This window comes from Phoenix dactylifera, chromosome 4, assembly GCF_009389715.1.
Source record: "Phoenix dactylifera cultivar Barhee BC4 chromosome 4, palm_55x_up_171113_PBpolish2nd_filt_p, whole genome shotgun sequence".
NCBI lineage: Eukaryota > Viridiplantae > Streptophyta > Magnoliopsida > Arecales > Arecaceae > Phoenix > Phoenix dactylifera.
In genome coordinates, this window is record NC_052395.1 from 13,910,971 (window position 1) to 13,929,501 (window position 18,531).

General features: G+C 41.1%; 2 protein-coding genes and 1 long non-coding RNA gene across 3 annotated transcripts; 2 read left to right on the forward strand and 1 right to left on the reverse strand.

Annotated features, from left to right (window-relative positions):
• Window positions 1-1,063: 1,063 nt before the first annotated feature.
• On the forward strand, window positions 1,064-4,407 carry LOC103723459 (galactinol synthase 1-like). Its single transcript, XM_008814369.4, has 4 exons — window positions 1,064-1,533; window positions 2,311-2,631; window positions 3,660-3,794; window positions 3,906-4,407. The coding sequence occupies exons 1-4, from the start codon at window positions 1,204-1,206 to the stop codon at window positions 4,125-4,127; spliced, it is 1,008 nt and encodes a 335-aa protein (XP_008812591.1). The 5' UTR covers window positions 1,064-1,203; the 3' UTR covers window positions 4,128-4,407.
• LOC120110496 lies at window positions 2,339-5,780 on the reverse strand. The gene is made up of 2 exons (XR_005511515.1): window positions 5,546-5,780; window positions 2,339-2,677 (listed from the first exon to the last, which is right to left on the reverse strand). It is a non-coding gene; the product is annotated as an uncharacterized LOC120110496 (long non-coding RNA).
• Window positions 4,542-13,899, forward strand: LOC120110495. Its single transcript, XM_039125607.1, has 4 exons — window positions 4,542-5,198; window positions 7,068-7,119; window positions 8,092-9,129; window positions 13,731-13,899. Exons 3-4 carry the CDS (start codon window positions 8,220-8,222, stop codon window positions 13,739-13,741), a joined length of 921 nt encoding a protein of 306 aa, XP_038981535.1. The 5' UTR covers window positions 4,542-5,198; window positions 7,068-7,119; window positions 8,092-8,219; the 3' UTR covers window positions 13,742-13,899.
• The last annotated feature ends 4,632 nt before the right edge of the window (window positions 13,900-18,531 follow it).

Consider the following 18,531-nt stretch of genomic DNA (forward strand, 5'->3'; position numbering starts at 1 on the left):
ACCCTTCTTTCGTACTTGGGAAAGGTCAACTTATTCACATCTTCATCTATAGATTGTTTCTTTCCGCGGTCTAGATTGGTGGAATGCATATGCAAAACCCTGATGCATGATATGCTTTCATCATCACACAGCGAAAATAACTTTCTTGAATAATATTGGTACACTCCATCATTCTAGTACACGGAAATATTTAGAAGTCGCTCTCTCTTTTTTCTTTTAGATTTCTACTTGAGCTTTATGATATACTCCAATCTTTCAATAATATGAATGGATGACTAACATCTAAGACATGTCATCCATGGAATCTCTAGTAATCACCCATTTCTTACATGGAGGCTGGAGTATATTAAATAAAAGGACAGGGAGTGTGTGAAAAGTAAAAAAAAATGGTGTCCATTATGTTATTTTTTCATGAAACTTTTGTCTATATAATTTCATTAGAATATAGCATATCATGCAACGTGCCAAGAATTATCTATGCTTAAGTATCACACGAGATGGTCTCCTGAATAAAAAATTAGTACATGTCACTATGAAATAAAGAAACCATCGCACGGACAGCCATTAAGCGTGTCACGATGCTAACAAAAGCAGAAACGTGAAAATTGAGGGGCTAAGAAAGAAATAGAATTAATTAAAACCATGTCACTTTTCTTTTCTGAAGAGTCGGACCTCAGGAGCCCTCTCCATACTTTAGCAAAGAGACCACTGGACTTCCTTGAAATCCTCCCTTGGGCCTCCTCCTTAATTACTACATCCGAGGAAAATGGCCAGCTCCCACTTAACTCGCACTAAAATATTAGATTAGATCCTAAGCCCCCCGCAACCATATATCCTAAACCACGTCACCCAAATGAATCCCAGCCGTTCATTTCATCGATGACCCCTTATCATCGGCCTGTGGCATCTCCTTCATTCCTTTGCCAAGTCCCCACCACAACCTCACGTTTATCAGACTACTACCACCCAAAGATAAAATAACAACGAAGGACACGAGAACCTTCATTTGGGTTTCATTTGTGCATCATTTCACCCCCATCTCACCACCATTTGAGGTCTATTTAAGCGGCCACGAGTCCGAACGTGCCGGCAAGCAGCGGCTAGCTATCGGTGAACGGCCGGAGAGAAGTCCTTGATACATTTTTCCACCAAACCCCTTGCCCATATTGTTAATTAGTTTTAGCTTCCGATAAGCTTGGTTCCATGGCCCCCGGCGTTCCTGCCGACGTTAGCATGTACCGTGGGGAGCCATGGGGCTGCTTGGGATCGAGGCGGGCCTATGTGACGTTCCTCGCCGGCGACGGCGACTATGTGAAGGGGGTGGTGGGGCTGGCCAAGGGGCTGAGGAAGGTGAGCAGCGCGTACCCCCTTGTCGTGGCGGTGCTGCCCGACGTGCCCGCGGCGCACCGCCAGCTCCTCCGGGAGCAGGGCTGCATCGTCCGGGAGATCGAGCCCGTGTACCCACCGGAGAACCAGACCCAGTTCGCCATGGCCTACTACGTCATCAACTACTCCAAGCTACGCATCTGGAACGTAAGTACTGTTCCTTTTCTGGGGTATATTTGCATGGATCCATTGTTTGTTAGCCATGCACGTAGTGTTAGGTGCTGTTTTAGATCTCGGGGATCTAAGTCAGTACTCTTAATTCTTATTTGTCTGCTAGATGGGTGAGCTGGCCGAGTTAGCTCGTCAGTTAATTATACCACACACACACACACACACACACACACACACACACACACACACACACATATATATACTTGGAAGTAATACGTGTGAATAAGAATAAGGACGAACATGGATTCTAGAATTTATTTGTTTCACCCAAAGTATCAGCCGAGTTGGATCATCAAGCTAGCAAGCGGCTGACCCAAAGTCAGCAAATACTACTGTTATTTGGCTTGGTTTGTAATATATAATTCTAGTTTAGATGTCACATACATAGGGTTTCTTTTAGATATATAGAGCGGGTTATAGAAATTAAAAATACTAATCTGATTTCATTTCATTTGGAGTGAGACATAGCCCATATTTTGCATACTTTTCAAAGTTAATTACCATTATCAGTATAACTGATTGATTGCTCCAGTAGAGAATGACCTGTGCAACACGCAACAGCAACAACATACGTAAAAAATTTCTATGCAGATCATTCAGACCTGACTGAGCTAGTAGAGAATGACCTATGAGAAACATATAACATTTCCTTCAATTTATTTGTGGATTCATATGTACATAAACTGGAGACTCGGTAAGTTGGCATATTTAAGCACTGACGGTAGTTTTATTGGGGTGTATTGTTGCATGTAGTTTGAGGAGTACAGCAAGATGATCTATCTTGATGCGGATATCCAAGTGTTCGATAACATAGACCACCTCTTTGACATGCCCGATGGCTACTTCTATGCTGTGATGGACTGCTTCTGTGAGAAGACATGGAGCCACTCTCGCCAGTACTCTATTGGCTATTGCCAGCAGTGCCCCGAAAAGGTGGCATGGCCTGCCGAGATGGGAGCTCCTCCTCCACTCTACTTCAATGCCGGCATGTTCGTATTCGAGCCCAATCATCTAACCTATGAGAACCTTCTTGAGACTCTTAAGTTCACACCACCAACTCCTTTTGCTGAGCAGGTGAGCCTATGGGTAACATCTTCTCAAAGCTGTTTGTTCTGAAATTCTTATTCTCAAAAAGGAACAAATTCAGCGCTAATATAAATTTTTAAAAACAGATATAAATAGGATATTTGTCCATAATTTGATGAAAGAAACAGTATGTTAGAGACAGAAATTATGATGTTGAAGCTGGACAGAAGTCAACTAATCAAAAGAAATTATAAGAAGTAAAAAAGTACATGAAAATAAAATAACCCATGTTCATATGTTGATACTATGTATGGCTACATATGACGATGTAACTATTACTTTTGTCACTATAGTCATCCTTAAGTATCGGCAGTTTGTAAAACTGAGTTAATATCGCAATTTTGATAAGATAGATGAGAGCAACAGATTTCAAAGATAGAAACTTTTATCAGATCATAGGAATGGCTCAAGCTAATTAACTCCTTGCATCTTAATTAAAAATAGACTAAACAAAGCTGGCACAAGTCCCTCTTAGCTAGCTGCAATATGTTTGACTAGAATTAGAATCCCAGATGCTAATGGTTCTGTTTGGAGCCCTAGATCCATATTCTTGGTCCACCAATCTCTGGATAGAGAAGGGCCTACTTGCAAGCCCTCACGTCCATGAACAACCATATAAAATTCAGCTGGAGCATTTCAAAGAAAAATCAAGAATCCTGAGGTCATCGAATCGGACAAACCAAAGGTGGTCCTCTAAATTGACTATTATTTCTTTGTGTTAAAGATTGGCCATATCTTATTTATAAGGTGTAGCTTATTTCTCCTTATTATAATGCAGTAGTTCTTGAAATTCAGGGTTATAATAAGGACCATGACACAGATGGTAGTGGTTGTGATTCACTATCAATACTATCTTTGGGATAGTTAATAAGCATATGATGAACTAGAAGTAACATAAGAGTCACATAACGCATACAAGCTCCTCCATATGCTTCTCACATCTATTCTCTTTTTCAGAAATAAGCAGATAAGAAAATTTAAGTTACCCACATCTTTATCATCTCTTCCTGTTGTAGGATTTCTTGAACATGTTCTTTGAGAAGACCTACAGGCCAATCCCTCTTGCTTACAATCTGGTCCTGGCCATGCTGTGGCGCCACCCAGAAAACGTTGAGCTTGACAAGGTGAAGGTGGTCCACTATTGTGCTGCAGTAAGTCCTTTGTCATTCATCCCTTCTCTCGTGTATCAAATTGTTACAGAGAATTGCATCAATTGTTGATGTCTACTATCACCATTCCTCATGAAGTTCTTATGTTATCAGGGTTCAAAGCCATGGAGGTACACTGGGAAAGAAGCTAACATGGATAGGGAGGATATCAAAATGCTAGTGGAAAAATGGTGGGATATCTACAACGATGAGTCACTTGATTTCAAGGCAGAGGACATGGTTTCAGAGGGAGAGGCCTTCTCAAAGCCTACACCGATCATGGCAGGCATGCCAGAGCCCACAATTAACTACATCCCTGCACCATCTGCAGCTTAAGTGAGGCTAGCAAAGATGAAGAGTGAATGGAGGAATTTTGAAAGCTATTTGAAAATTTATGTAATGAATAGCTAGCTGCCAATTTCAAAGGTCGCTACCTTTGATCATCTACCTATTCTGTAGGATCATCCACTTGGGCCAAGAGGACAAAAGTTGATGTCTATTCTTGAGAAAAATCTCGAAGTAATATAAATTTCCAGTGGTGTTCTACTCTTGAGAAAAATCCCGAGAGAATATAGATTTTGAGTGGTGTTTATTTATCTAGTCTGTTAATGTTGAACATCATGAACTCTACTCTCCATGAGCCAGGAAAATTAGTTTTGATCTTCAAAAAATGAAACTAGGCTTCCATCAATGATGATGTCCTAATGACGTATAAAATTATAGTGTCCATGACTCTGTAAATACTGACAGAAGCGATATATTTTCTGAACTAAAAAATAACACAACCTAATCCATCAAAGCAAGACTCTTTATAAAGAAGAAGAAAAAAATGGTGGACCCTCTTTATTAGAAAAAGAAATTCAAAAGCTTTCTAACATAAATATACAACAACATCGCATGTTCCATGAGGTCCAACAATTCCCATCAAAAGCGTTTATGTTAATATCATTTTTCATGAAGCATCATTGAAGTGTCAAAAGGAGGCAATGCCACAATATCACTTGCAATAGCGTTGGATGCATCAATGAGTACAGGAAGTGCAATACCTGGGCCCAAAAATCAACTGGGCCCAATACCCTTTTGGGCCCATATTTGAGCATAGGGCCAGGATACGTAGTGGGCCAATTGGAGCCCATATTTAGCAGCTCAATGAGTGCCACGTCATGTTCTCGGGATGGAGGTGACTAGGGCCAGATGGGAATCAGAGGAGGGCGCCCTTCACGTGGGGGAAGCTGAGGGTGACACCTCGCCCTAGCTAAAGGGGTTACACCGCTTAAGAATGCCTAATTAAACCTCTCTACCGTATCTGGTTCTCCCTCAGGACCTTAGGAACCTGTGAACCGGCAAAGGAGGTGTTGGAGTGGAGGCACCGGAGCACGGGACACTGCAACCTCTTTCGGAATCAAGGTAAATCCCTTCCGGCTACCTCCTCTCAATTTGTTTAGTATGTGAATTAAAAGAAAGAAAGAAAGAAAGAAAGAAAGAAAGAAAAGAAAAGAAGAAGAAGAGGGAGGGGAAGAACTGAAGAAGGGGGAGGGGGTTACCCATGCGCAGCCGGGGACGTCGCCGACGGCGTGAACGCCGCCGGCCTCGGCTCGGCCGCAGGTATAGGCCGCAGGCCGGCCGCGAGCACGGCCACGGACACGGCCGCAGGAGTCAGCCGCGGACGCCGCCGGCCGTGGCCTGACCCCCAGGATCGGCCTCCTCCAGTTCGAAGAAAGAAAAAAAAACAAGAAAGAAGAAGAAGGACTCACCTAGCCGCCGATCGCGAGCGCCGGCGCCGGCCGCGACCTCGGCCGCAGGCCACCCGTCGCGGCCGTGAGCCGCCCGCGCGGCCGTAGGCCAGTCCGGGTGCCACAGGCCGGCCGGGGAAAAGGAAGGGGGGGGAAGGGGGGTGCTGCTCGGCCTCTCCCGAGCCGCCTCCTCTTCCTTGAGATGGGAAGGGGAGGAGATTAGGGTGGAAAGAGGGTTTTTTTTTTTTTTTTTTTTTTTTTTCTCGCTAAAGAAAAGGGGTAGGGGGGAGGAAGGGACAAGCCCACCCCCGCGTAGCAGCCCCAGGGCCCCCGCCCCGCCAGGAGAATGTTCGATGCGGGCAGAAATGGCCGTGTGTTGGGCACCCCGACCGGTTTTACTCATACCCTCCCCACCCATAGGCCCGGCTCAGCTACTCCTCTGAGCTCTGGCTCGAGTCCCACGTGTGAGTACGTCACACCCGGCACCACCCCGGCTACTAGCGGTTCAAGAGCGGTCCTACACCACAAGTCCAAGCAGTGGCCAAAGTAGTGAGCTCCGGTCCACAATTTAATCGTCGCCGCAACGATTCGAACTTAGGACCTTGTGGTTAGAATTGCTGCCCAGTACCACTAGGCTACCACCTTGGTGGAAAGAGGGTTCGGGAGAGGCTTCTGGAGGGGGAGGGGGAGGAGGAGGAGGAGGGAATGGGTTAACGGGTTGGGTTTGGGTTAACGGGTTGCATTCAAATTCGAACCAATCCAATCCGATTTAAAGAAATTAAATAGATTTGGATTAGTTCGGGTTGGATTTGATCTAAATTCAATTGAGTTTAATCAGATTGGGATTTAAATTGATTAAGCTAAATAAAATTTAATTAGGTTGAGTAAACGTTTAATTGGGTCTGAACCCAATTAAATTAGACTGTGCACTGATTGGACTCGAGCTGGCTTTGGGCCGAGCCCAAAATATTTTAAAATAATGGATCAAATTGGATTTAGTGGACTCGGGCCGGCCCTAATCCAAGCCCAAATCAACTGTTTAGAGACCAAATTAGTCGCGGGTCGGCCCTGATTCAAGCCCAAATAATTTAAATTAACCCTGAACCAAAGTTAGACCCAATTAGACCTTAGACTGAGCCCAATGACCCAATCAGAAGACCAATTTGATCTAGAAAGGACTAGACCTAATCCTGAACCAAGCCCAATCCTGTAATTAGAGACCAAATTGGTCTATGTGGGCTCGATTTGATTTTAAACCAAGCTTAAGCATTCTAATAGCGGGTTAAGTTGAGCTGGGACTAGCCTAAAATTGAGCTCGGAAGCCTTGTGACTCAAATTATATGAAATTAGGCTAAGGGCTTGCAAAATAAACAAAAACCCTACATCCTAAAAGTCCAATAAGCAAGAAATTTTAAGAGGATTTCAATCTAAGTTCCCCATACGACTCGAATTCAAGCAAAACCCCTAGGTAGGGTCTTAATGACTGATTAATTATAGGAATATGGAGATACTTACTAAATAAGTGTCCTTTTTGACATGATAGGTGATCAAAGAGCCGATTAACCAGCTTAAAGGAATTTTGAACGAATTAAAGTGTAAGTAATCTGCCCTAATCTTATTGTTTTATAGATCATGAAAATGCTTTGCTTATAGAAATTATAAAGTGTTATTTATGCATTCTAAATTATGCACTTCATGAATTATAATGTTATGATTATATTAAAAATAGTATTTATGGCATGAACATAAGATTAGTTGTTTAAGATGCTATTAATGAGTTTTCACTCTACTTATGAGTATGATTTGTAAAAAAGTACTAGTTATGGGCTCTCAGATGCTATGGATGGCCCCCGCCAGTGGGTAAGAATAACTAGGCATAACGATTCTTGTCGTAGGAGTTAAGTACGGCCGTAGCTAAAAATATAAGAGTGTAGATTTTAAACCTGAATTACCGGCATATAGTTTTACGATGCATTCTCATGAAAAGATATGTTAGTACATACACCGATTTACGGGCTCAGTATGAATATTTTATTATGAAAAGTTGTTATTTAATGCACATGTTAGCTTCTCAAATCTTACTTAAAAATGTTTAGTATTACACTTGATCCGGTAAGATTATATATGAATACTTACTGAGCCGTGTAGCTCATACCAATTTATTCATATTTTCTTTCAGGCCACCGTCAGTGATAGTGGCAAGAGACACTTTTTGCACCAGAGTTTTATTTTTGGATAAATATACTTTTGTCTACATAAAATGTTATAGAAATTTTGTACTTTTGATTACCCAGTAAGTTATACTAGTAATGTTATACATATGAAACTTGACTACCCGGTTATTCGTATATGAGGCTTTGTGCTATTGTGAGCAGTAGTCGATAATAGCGCGACCGTGTCACAGATTCGGGTTTAAGTCGTGATATTTGGTGGTATCAGAGCTCTAGGTTAAACAAGATTATAACCTTAAAAATTTTGGATAATGGGTAGTTAAGATTGTTATAAATATATTACTTGAAGAAAATAATTTATGTTAATCTCATTTTAAATTCTTGACTGCTAGGTAGTCGCAAACAATATGGAGGATGAAAGAGAAATGAGAGCGCCTTCTCCAGACCCTAGCAGCCAATTAACTACATAAACTACTCCACACTCCGTAGCAACCCAGGCAGACCTGACAGGAGTGTACCAGTTAATGGCACAGTTGCTTCAGCAACAGCAACAGATACAGTTGACTGCCCAACCTGTACAGCCGATGGTTTCCTATTACGAGAGGTTTCGTAGGCTGAACCCACCGATGTTTGACGGTGGATCAGACCCCTTGACCGCTGAGACTTGGATTCGGGAAATGGAGAAGATGTATCAGGCACTCGAATTTCCCGAAGAAGTAAAAGTTAGACTAGCTATTCCTATGTTGAGGGGAAATGCGGAGTTTTGGTGGTCCTCCATGGAGATAGCATATGAGGTCAATAGAATGACCTGGAGAGAGTTTAAAGGGTTATTTTATACTCGGTACTTTCCGGACTCAGTCAAGCAGACAAAGCAGAATGAGTTTTTATCGCTGACTCAGTCCGAACATATGACTGTTCTGGATTATGCCAACAAGTTCAATGAGCTAGGCCGATTCTGCCCTCAGTTCATGGAGGACGAGAGGAGTAAGGCTAACCAGTTCGAACAAGGGCTGAGATATGGGATCAGGTCCCGGACATCCTCACATTTATTCACCAGTTACCGGGATATTTTGGACAGAGCCCTGAAAGTGGAGGCTGAATTGAGAAGATATGATAGGGAAAGGGCTGACCTGAAGAGACCTAGACCAGCTGGGAGACAGAGTGGCAAGCCAAGAAATTTCAGGAGCACGCTGATTCAGAAGAAGCAGTTTAGGGTCTGTGCCTGCTGTGGCAAATCCCATAGTGGGCCTTGTCTAAGGAGAGTAGGGGCATGTTTTAGTTGCGGGCAGACTGGACACTTGGCACGCGACTGCCTGAATAAGAGGAGGAATGAGCTCCGACCTCTTGTACCTAGGGACCAGAGGCCAAGGAACAATCCTCGAGTCTTTGCACTGACCCATCAGGATGCCAATGCTAGCGACCGGGTGGTGACAGGTACACTACCAGTCAACTCGATTGATGCTTCTATTTTGTTTGATTCTGGCTTTACACATTTTTTTTGTTTCAGTTAGTTTTTTAAGACAATTACACTGCACACCTGAGAAACTAGAAGAACCACTGCATGTTGCTACACCCCTTCAGAAAATAATAATTGTTGACACTATATACAAGAATTGTATAATTCGTATAGGGGTAAGAGAGCTAGTGATAAATCTTATACAACTTGACATGCAAGACTTTGACATTATTTTGGAAATGGATTGGATGTCTCAGTACCACTCTCAAATTAACTCTACAGTAAAAGAGTGGTATTTCGGATACCTGAAGAACCAGAGTTCTTCTTCCAAGGTGAAGCACCCTTGCAATGTCAATCAGCATTACATTTTATTTTTGCCTTGAATGCCGTAAAGGCATTAAGGAAAGGGTGTAAGGCTTATTTAGCATGTGTAACGGATACCCGAGAGGAGACCAAACTGGAAGATATACTAGTAGTCAGAAAATATCCGGATGTTTTTTTAGATGAATTACCGGAATTACCCCCTGATCGAGAGGTCGAATTTACCATCGATCTCGCGCCAAGAGTAGGACCTATTTCCAAAGCTCCTTATCGAATGGCCTTTGCCGAGCTGAGGGATTTAAAGATCCAGCTACAGGAACTCCTGGACAAGAAGTTTATCCAGCCTAGTGTGTCTATGTGGGGACCTCCTGTCCTATTTGTGAAAAAAAAGATGGGAGTATGTGGCTGTGTGTTGATCACCGGGAATTGAACAAGGTAACAATAAAGAACAAATATCGTCTGCCCTGGATAAACGACCTATTCGATCAGCTGCAAGGTGCTTAAGTTTTCTCTAAGGTAGACTTGCGGTCTGGATATCACCAATTGAAGATAAAAGCTGATGACGTACCAAAGACCGCATTTCGAACCAGGTACGGGCACTATGAATTTTTGGTTATGCCTTTCGACTGACCAACGCTCCAGCTGCTTTCATGGACTTAATGAACAGAGTCTTTAAGCAGAATTTGGATCAATTTGTGATCGTCTTCATTGATGATATACTGATCTACTCAAGGAGCAAGGAGGAGCATGTAGACCACTTGAGAGTAGTACTACAGACTCTCCGAGAGAAAAGGTTGTATGCCAAGCTGAACAAGTGTGAATTCTGGCTAAGCAATGTGGCATTTCTCGGGCATGTAATCTCTAAGGATGGAGTGGCAGTGGATTCCAAGAAGATAGAAGCGATGGTGGATTGGTCTCGTCCGACCAACATCAAAGAGATTAGAAGCTTCTTGGGACTGGCCGATTATTACCGACGGGTTGTGGAAGGATTCTCCTGGATCGCCACCCTTTTGGCTCGTTTAACTAAGAAACGAGCTGTTTATTTGGTACGACAATTGCGAGAAAAGATTCCAGGAGCTGAAATAGAGGTTGGTATCTGCTCCAATTCTAACTTTGTCATCCACTAGTCGAGAATTCACTATTTACAGTAATGTTTCCAAGAATGGGCTAGGCTATGTACTCATGCAAAATGGCAAGGTGGTGGCCTATTCCTCCAAACAACTGAAACCTTATGAGCAAAATTATCCGACTCATGACTTGGAGCTAGCGGCAGTGGTCTTCGTCCTAAAGATTTGGAGACACTATTTATATGGTGAGCACTGTAAAGTATATACAGATCATAAGAGCCTGAAATACATATTCACACAAAAGAAGTTAAATATGAGACAGAGAAGATGGCTGGAACTATTGAAGAGACTATGACCTTAGCATTAAGTACCATCCAGGGAAGGCCAATGTTGTGGTTGTTGCTCTGAGCAGAAAGTCAGCAGTGGGCTCCACTGCATTACTCACCACTCAACCACAGATTCAAAAGGATCTTGACAGAATGCGGGTTGAAGTGGTTACACAAACTACAAGGAGTCTACTGGCCACTTTGAGAGTGCGGCCAACGCTGATTGACAGAATAAAGGTTGCTCAGCAGTTAGATGCACATATACGTCAGCTTAGAGATGAAGTGGAGAAAGGGTTGTGACCCAAACTCCAGATCCACCCTAATGGTACCCTGACATTTGGTAGCCGGCTATGTGTTCCAACTGATGTTGACCTCAAGAAAGAAATCTTAGAAGGAGCTCATCAATCTCGTTTTTTTGTTCACCCTATCAGTACCAAAATGTACAAAGATTTACGAGAACATTTCTAGTGGAATGGTATGAAGAGAGATAGCTGAATATGTGGCTCGATGCTTGACTTGTCAGCAGGTGAAAGAAGAATATCAAAGGCCCGCTGGGTTACTTGAACCACTAGAAATTTCAGAATGGAAGTGGGAGCACATCACTATGGACTTCGTTACAGGCTCCCGAGAATAGTGAGAAAGAATGATGTTGTGTGGGTAATTATAGATCGCCTTACAAAGTCAACTCACTTTCTATCCTTCAGAGTTGGTACTTCATTGGACATACTAGCTCATAAATATATCGACAAAATAGTACGCCTGCATGGAGTACCAGTGAGCATCATATTTGATCGCGACCCTCGATTTGTATCTAGATTCTAGGAAAGCTTTCAGAGAGCCATGCATATTGAATTGAGGCTCAGTACATCCTATCACCCTCAGACTGATGGTCAGTCAAAGCGGACGATCCAGACCCTGGAGGACATGTTGAGAGCCTGCACTGTTGACTTAGGTGGGTGCTGGGATGATCACATATTTCTGGTGGAGTTTGCTTGCAATAACAGTTACTATTCCAGCATCCAGATGGCCCCATATGAAGCTTTATAAAGGAGAAAATACCGATCACCTCTGCATTGAGACGATGTCGAGGAACAGAAGTTACTGGGTCCTGAGTTGGTTCAGAATGCCAAAGACAAAGTGCTTTTGATCAAGCAAAGGCTTTAGGTTGCCTAGGATAGGCAGAAAAGTTGGGCTAACAGAGGAAGAAGGGAATTAGAATTTTTGGAGGGAAACTTTGTCTTTTTAAAAGTCTCTTCCTCAAAAGGTGTCACCAGATTTGGACGACACGGCAATTTGAGTCTTCGTTACATTGATCCATTTGGGGTTCTTGCCGGAGTGGGCTAGGTTGCTTACAAATTAGCCTTACCCCCAAAGTTGTCAAGCATACATGATGTCTTTCATGTCTCCCTTCCACGGAGATACATCTCAGATCCTAGCCATGTTGTGTGATACGATACGAACCTTCGCAAATAAATAAAGATTTGACTTATGAAGAGGTTTCTCTGCATATCGTTGATAGAAAAGAACAGATTTTTCGGAGGCACACCATCCCTTATGTTAAAGTCCAGTGGACCAATCACTCAAAAAGGGAGGCTACCTAGAAACTTGAAGATGAGATGCGCAGAAGTTATCCACAGCTTTTCGAGGACTGAGGTATATTAATTTCAAGGACGAAATTTATTTAGGGGGGGAGAATATAATACCTGGGCTCAAAAATCAACTGGGCCCAATACTCTTTTGGGCCCATATTTGACCCTAGACCAAACTTAGACCCAATTAGACCTTGGACTGAGCCCGATGACCTAATCAGAAGACCAATTTGACGCAAAAAGGACTAGACCTAATTCTGAACCAGGCCCGGTCCTGTAATTTAAGACCAAATTGGTCTATGTGGGCTCGATTTGATTTTAAACCAAGCTCAAGCATTCCAATAGTGGGTTAAATTGAGCTGGGACTAGCCTAAAATTGAGCTCGGAAGCCTTGTGACTCAAATTACATGAAATTAGGCTAAAGGCTTGCAAAATAAGTAAAAATCCTACGTCCTAAAAGTCCAATAAGCAAGAAATTTTAAGAGGATTTCAATGTAAGTTTCCCATATGACTCGAATTCAAGCAAAACCCCTGGGTAGGGTCTTAATGACGGATTAATTTAGAATTAGGGGATACTTACTAAATAAGTGTCCTTTTTGACATGATAGGTGATCAAAGAGCCGATTAACCAATTTGAAGGAATTTTGAACAAATTAGTGTAGGTAATCTGCCCTAATCTTATTGTTTTATAGATCATGAAAATGCTTTGTTTATAGAAATTATAAAGTGTTATTTATGCATTCTAAATTATGCACTACATGAATTATAATGTTATGATTACATTAAAAATAGTATTTGTGGCATGAACATAAGATTAGTTGTTTAAGATGCTATCAATGAGTTTTCACTCTACTTATGAGTATGATTTGTGAAAAGTACTACTTATGGACTCTGAGATGCTATGGATGGCCTCCGCCAGTGGGTAAGAATAACTGAGCATATGGGCCCCGCCAATGGGTAAGAATATCTAGGCATAACGATCCTTATCGTGAGAGTTAAGTACGGTTGTAGCTAAAAATTTAAGAATGTAGATTTTAAGCATAAATTACCGGCATAAAGTTTTACGATGCATTCTCATGAAAAGATATGTTGCTGTATACACCGATTTACCGGCTTAGTATGAATATTTTATTATGAAAAGTTGTTATTTGATGCACATGTTAGCTTCTCAAATCCTACTTAAAAATGTTTAGTATTACACTTGATCCAGTAAAATTATGCATGATTACTTACTAAACCGTGTAACTCATACCAATTTATTCATATTTTTTTTCAGACTACCATTAGTGATAGCGGCAAGAGACACTTTCTGCATCAGGGTTTCATTTTTGGATAAATATACTTTTGTATACATAAAATATTATAGAAGCTCTGTACTTTTGATCGCCCAGTAAGTTATACTGGTAATGTTATATATATGAAACTTGACTACCTTGTTATTCGTATATGAGGCTTCGTGCTATTGTGAGCAGTAGTCGGCAATAGGGCGGCCGTGTCACGGATCCGGGTCCGGATCGTGACAGGAAGTAGTATGAATGGATTAGTATAGATGGTAGGCCCGAGCTTTAAATACGAAAGCATATCTCTTGCTATCATTTTAATGAAGCATCTTTCAAGTGTCAAAAGGAGGCCATGCCCCTAATCACTCGCACTGGCATTGGGTGCATGAATGCACGTGAGAAGAAACATGGGTAACTCTTCAGTCTCAGATAAACATATGTGTCCTAGAAATGTCCATCTCCAATAGCTTCATTTGAAATTGGGAAAAATATTTTGCGGCATAGATTCATATTTCCAAATAGTTAATACAAAATTCGCCTCAACCAAGTCGAATATAACAGACCATGAGTTCATAACTTGTAATCTTCTATATACTGTAGCTCGAACAAGTGTTTGGCATGCACAATTCTTTCACTATGTTACTACCGATGTGCTCCCAACTTTGTTATTGTGACAACCTAGGATTTCGCCCAAAATGGCTAACCGAAAGGTATTATTTGGGTTCTTTAATCCTGTATAAGTGCCTAAGATCTTCTCGACAAATAACTGATTATGGAACTAAACACACATCCGCACGGGTCTTTATATACCCCCTCCATTTATGCCTGACGTTTTCGTCAGGTTAAGAGTTCAAATCCATTTAAATCTAATCACATGTACTACGATAGGCCCATGGTCAACCACCATTGACCTGTGCTGCAATGCCTCCTAATCTACGTGTAGGTTATGGGCCGAGTTCACTCTGATACCATTTGTAACGATTCAGGATCTCATCCAAAACGGCTAGCTGGAAGGATATTATTTGGATTCTTTGATCCTGTATAAGTACTCAAGATCTACATAGCGAATAACCGATGTAGGACTAAACGCACGCCCGCACTAGTCCTTATAGTTATATTAAGCGAAAAGATTATTGGAGGGTGTGGTAGATTATAACAACACTAATCGGGTAATAAAATTCAACATCTACTGGCTTTGTGCTTCAATAATAAGATAGTTTATATATCTTGTCCGTTTGCCTTTTTGTTAATCGTCTTTTATGCTTGTTCCAATATGCATTCATTTTTAAGTTCATATCTTTTTGTGTGTCTTTTATTCGAATATATGATGATTAGATTATTTGCAAGCTACACTAACATGAGAGTAATAGATCGGTGTACTGCAAGAACATCATTGGCCCCAAATCAGTATTTCTGCTTTGTTACACATGAGAGACATGCTTGATTAAAAAAACCAAAGGATCTTTATCTTTTTAATAAAAAAAGAACAAACTTATTAAATAAATTAACAGTATGATTTGCGTGGCCCAAAAGAAACACACACTTTCTTGTGCATAATTGTCCTCAATAATGCAAGGAAAGTGAAATCAACATTGATTTAATGTTATGATAACTTTCGTAGAATCTCACCCAAAGCGATCTTGATCTTGATGTTTCTAACTAAGTCAAAAAAAAGTTTTTCTTCCTCCCAGAAAATCTACTAGGTAAGAAATGTGTTGCTTGCGGATGTTAATTCTTCACTAGATAAGAAATTTCATTGGTGCTGCTAGAGTGAGGCTACCAAGTCAAAGAAGAGAGAAATGGCTTATACTTTCAATAATAGTCAGCACATTTTCTTTCTCTAATTTTGTAGTAAAAGTTAATTTCAGAGATAAAAGATCCTATGATTTTTCTTAAGAAACAACACAAGTCTCATTATCCATTTCATGTATTTGTTTCCTCTCCTTTTTCACTTTTGCTGTTTTTATTATTTTTATCTTTGGAGAAATCTAATACCTATTCCAAGATATGGAGCTTAAAATGTTATGGGTGTGAAGAATTTCCAACTTCTAATGCGATGTAAATAAATGAAGAGATAAACCCTTCGAAGTCTTAATTGGCATTTTCAAGAACATATGAAACCCCATCCAGAAGAGGATAAGGAGTTAGGGAAATAGAAACCCTAGGTTAAAAGAGGAGAAGAGAACCGGAGCCCATTAACAAAGGAAGCTGGATAAACCCGCAGGATCGCTTCCAATCGAAGTATTAAGGTTTGGGTACTGATGCAAGTTCCAAAGAGAAGGATTTATTAGTAATATTATAGTTTAAGGAGTTTTCTTGTAAAATTGCTTTTTTCAAATTTTTTACTCTCGGCACGGCGCATGCTGGGACTAGTTGGAACCCGACATAAGCATACTTACATTAAAGTCCCTTTATGACATAACAATTATGTAAAAGTTTGCTCATTATGCTGTTTGAACTAGTCTCTTCAACCGGCTTGCCGGGACTAGTTCGGACTAAATATGACCACTAGCCTCTTAGGAGTTTCACGTATATGTCGAGTTTGAACTAGTCCCTTCACCGGGCCTGCCGGGACCAGTGCAAACTAAATACAACCAGGTCATATTTTAAGTCCTTAGAGAACATAAGTATTATGCGTATACTTAACATGGGAGTTTGCATGTACATACGTATATATTGAGTTTGAACTAGTTTTGTACTCTCATTAGCTGGTGCACCGGGACCGGTAAAAAGATGAGCACATTTATGCAAGACCAGATATGGAAGAATGTCTCAGATAAGTCTACCTTTGTGAAATACCCAGCTCTAGTTCATAGTAGAGGTTCAGAATCCAGTGGGGTGCTATGGACCAATGCGACGCTGACTTCGAGGACTTTTCGGGTCTGCTATTTTCTAACTCTTTTGGATATATTCACATTAGAATGGTGTGAAACGTCCATCGTAGAAAGAAAAAAAAAAAAGTTCAGAAGAAAATCAGCTTTCTTACTCCTGGAACAAGGTTTCACTTGGTTCCCAACTATAATCCCTGCCTAAAAGAAACAAACTCACAAACCAAGCTCAGGTTTCGGCAACACTTGGGAAAAGCCCGAAATTTACTGAAGTCCACTGACCATCTGTACATTTGGGTCATTTCGTTTGTATTCCTTCTTAAGGTGTGGGAATTGTTTCAAGACAAGCATATTTGGAGAGACCCATGCTTTTTAGCATGGAAGCTGCTAACTCAAATCCTCTATCAGGTGCAACTCTATCGATTTCTTGACAATTTACAGAGATAATGGAAATGTTTTAGAAAAAAAAAAAGAAAGAGAGGGAGCAGCGGTGGTGGAAACTGGAGAGGTGTCATTGGCTCCCAGTCGCTTTTTCTTGAGACCTGGAAGGGAATGAACAAGCACTTTCACATGCGTACTTATCACTAACAAGCAAAATGGCATCGGGTTGCAAAAGTCAGCATTATAAGTTTGCTTTGGTTGGAAGGTCATGGATTAAAAGTCATCCATCAAAGTCTGGAGATATTTCGAATCCAATGGAACTTTCATGCCACGCCACTCAGAAGTTATCCCGAATGCTCCAACAGATTAGGTGGAACGGTTCTTTCAAATTGACAAGTCCAAAGATATGGGGAAGATTCCTTGTTGCCGTTTAAATGAAGCCACCTGATGAAATAAGATAAAGAAAAACCTGACGCTTTCAATGTCAGTGTATCTCCTTTTCTACAGTTGGATTAGTCAAAACACGTAAGTAATTAAAGAAAGAATATTTAACAGAAAGATGATTTCAAGATAAATCAATATAAAATCTGGAATAGCTATTGATCTTGTTGTTTTTCTGTTAGTTAAGATCTTTTTATCTGGATGTACCAAAAAAAAAAAAAGACCACACAAAACAAACTGCCCAACCTAATGAGGGAATGAGAAAGCTAATTTTATCAAGATCATAAAATCCAGGGTTGGCGGGGGCTGAACGCAAGTCACGAGTCCATACCAAGATCTGCAATTTACCGTGTCAATGTCCCGGAGAAGTCGATTAGGGCGTCCAACGGCGAAAGAGGCCTAAACTCTATGCTGTGTCAACAAAAAAACAAATAGTTGGCGTACAAATGGTGTTCTTCATATCCATGACGAAAATGAAATACTTCAGAGACCATCACAAACATTCAAATCCAGATGTCCCATGAATGGCAGCAACAAAGACCTGAAACCCGGTCCACAACATGCTCATAGCTGCCATTCAGCCAGTATTCATTATATCGCCGACGTTGCTGAAACATTCAGATTATCTTAATCTGAATACCACAAAATTTCCACCACCAAAATATGTGGGGGGTTAAAATCCCCAGACCAGAGCCCAGTTTGCAGTCCCAATTATCTTAAAAGCAACAGATTTCTCCTTATATCTCTAATTTCCCCTTTAGATAAATTAGACGCCAAATGGTGGCTCCATCCACCTTTGAAAGAGTTAGGGAGCGTCATAACAGAACACAGGATTCTATTTGGAGGTCTCATCGTAGCCTGGGAGGAATTCTTGGGCTAGATAAACGTTTTCAGATGGTAAATAAACAAGATGGAAGACAGAATGGAATGTCAAATTTACTGGAGTTTATTAATTTTGATTTGTATTCATTATTTCGAAACATTGAAGGTGAAAAAAAGGGTAAATTACAAACAAAGTTCAGAGGTTGAAAGACCCAGGATCTAGCATCAGCAGAATAGACATACTGAGTATAACCGTGCATCAAGTCGAGGATTAAATTTCTAACATGCTCGGATGTACATTTGTCGTCAGATCCAAAGGAGCTCA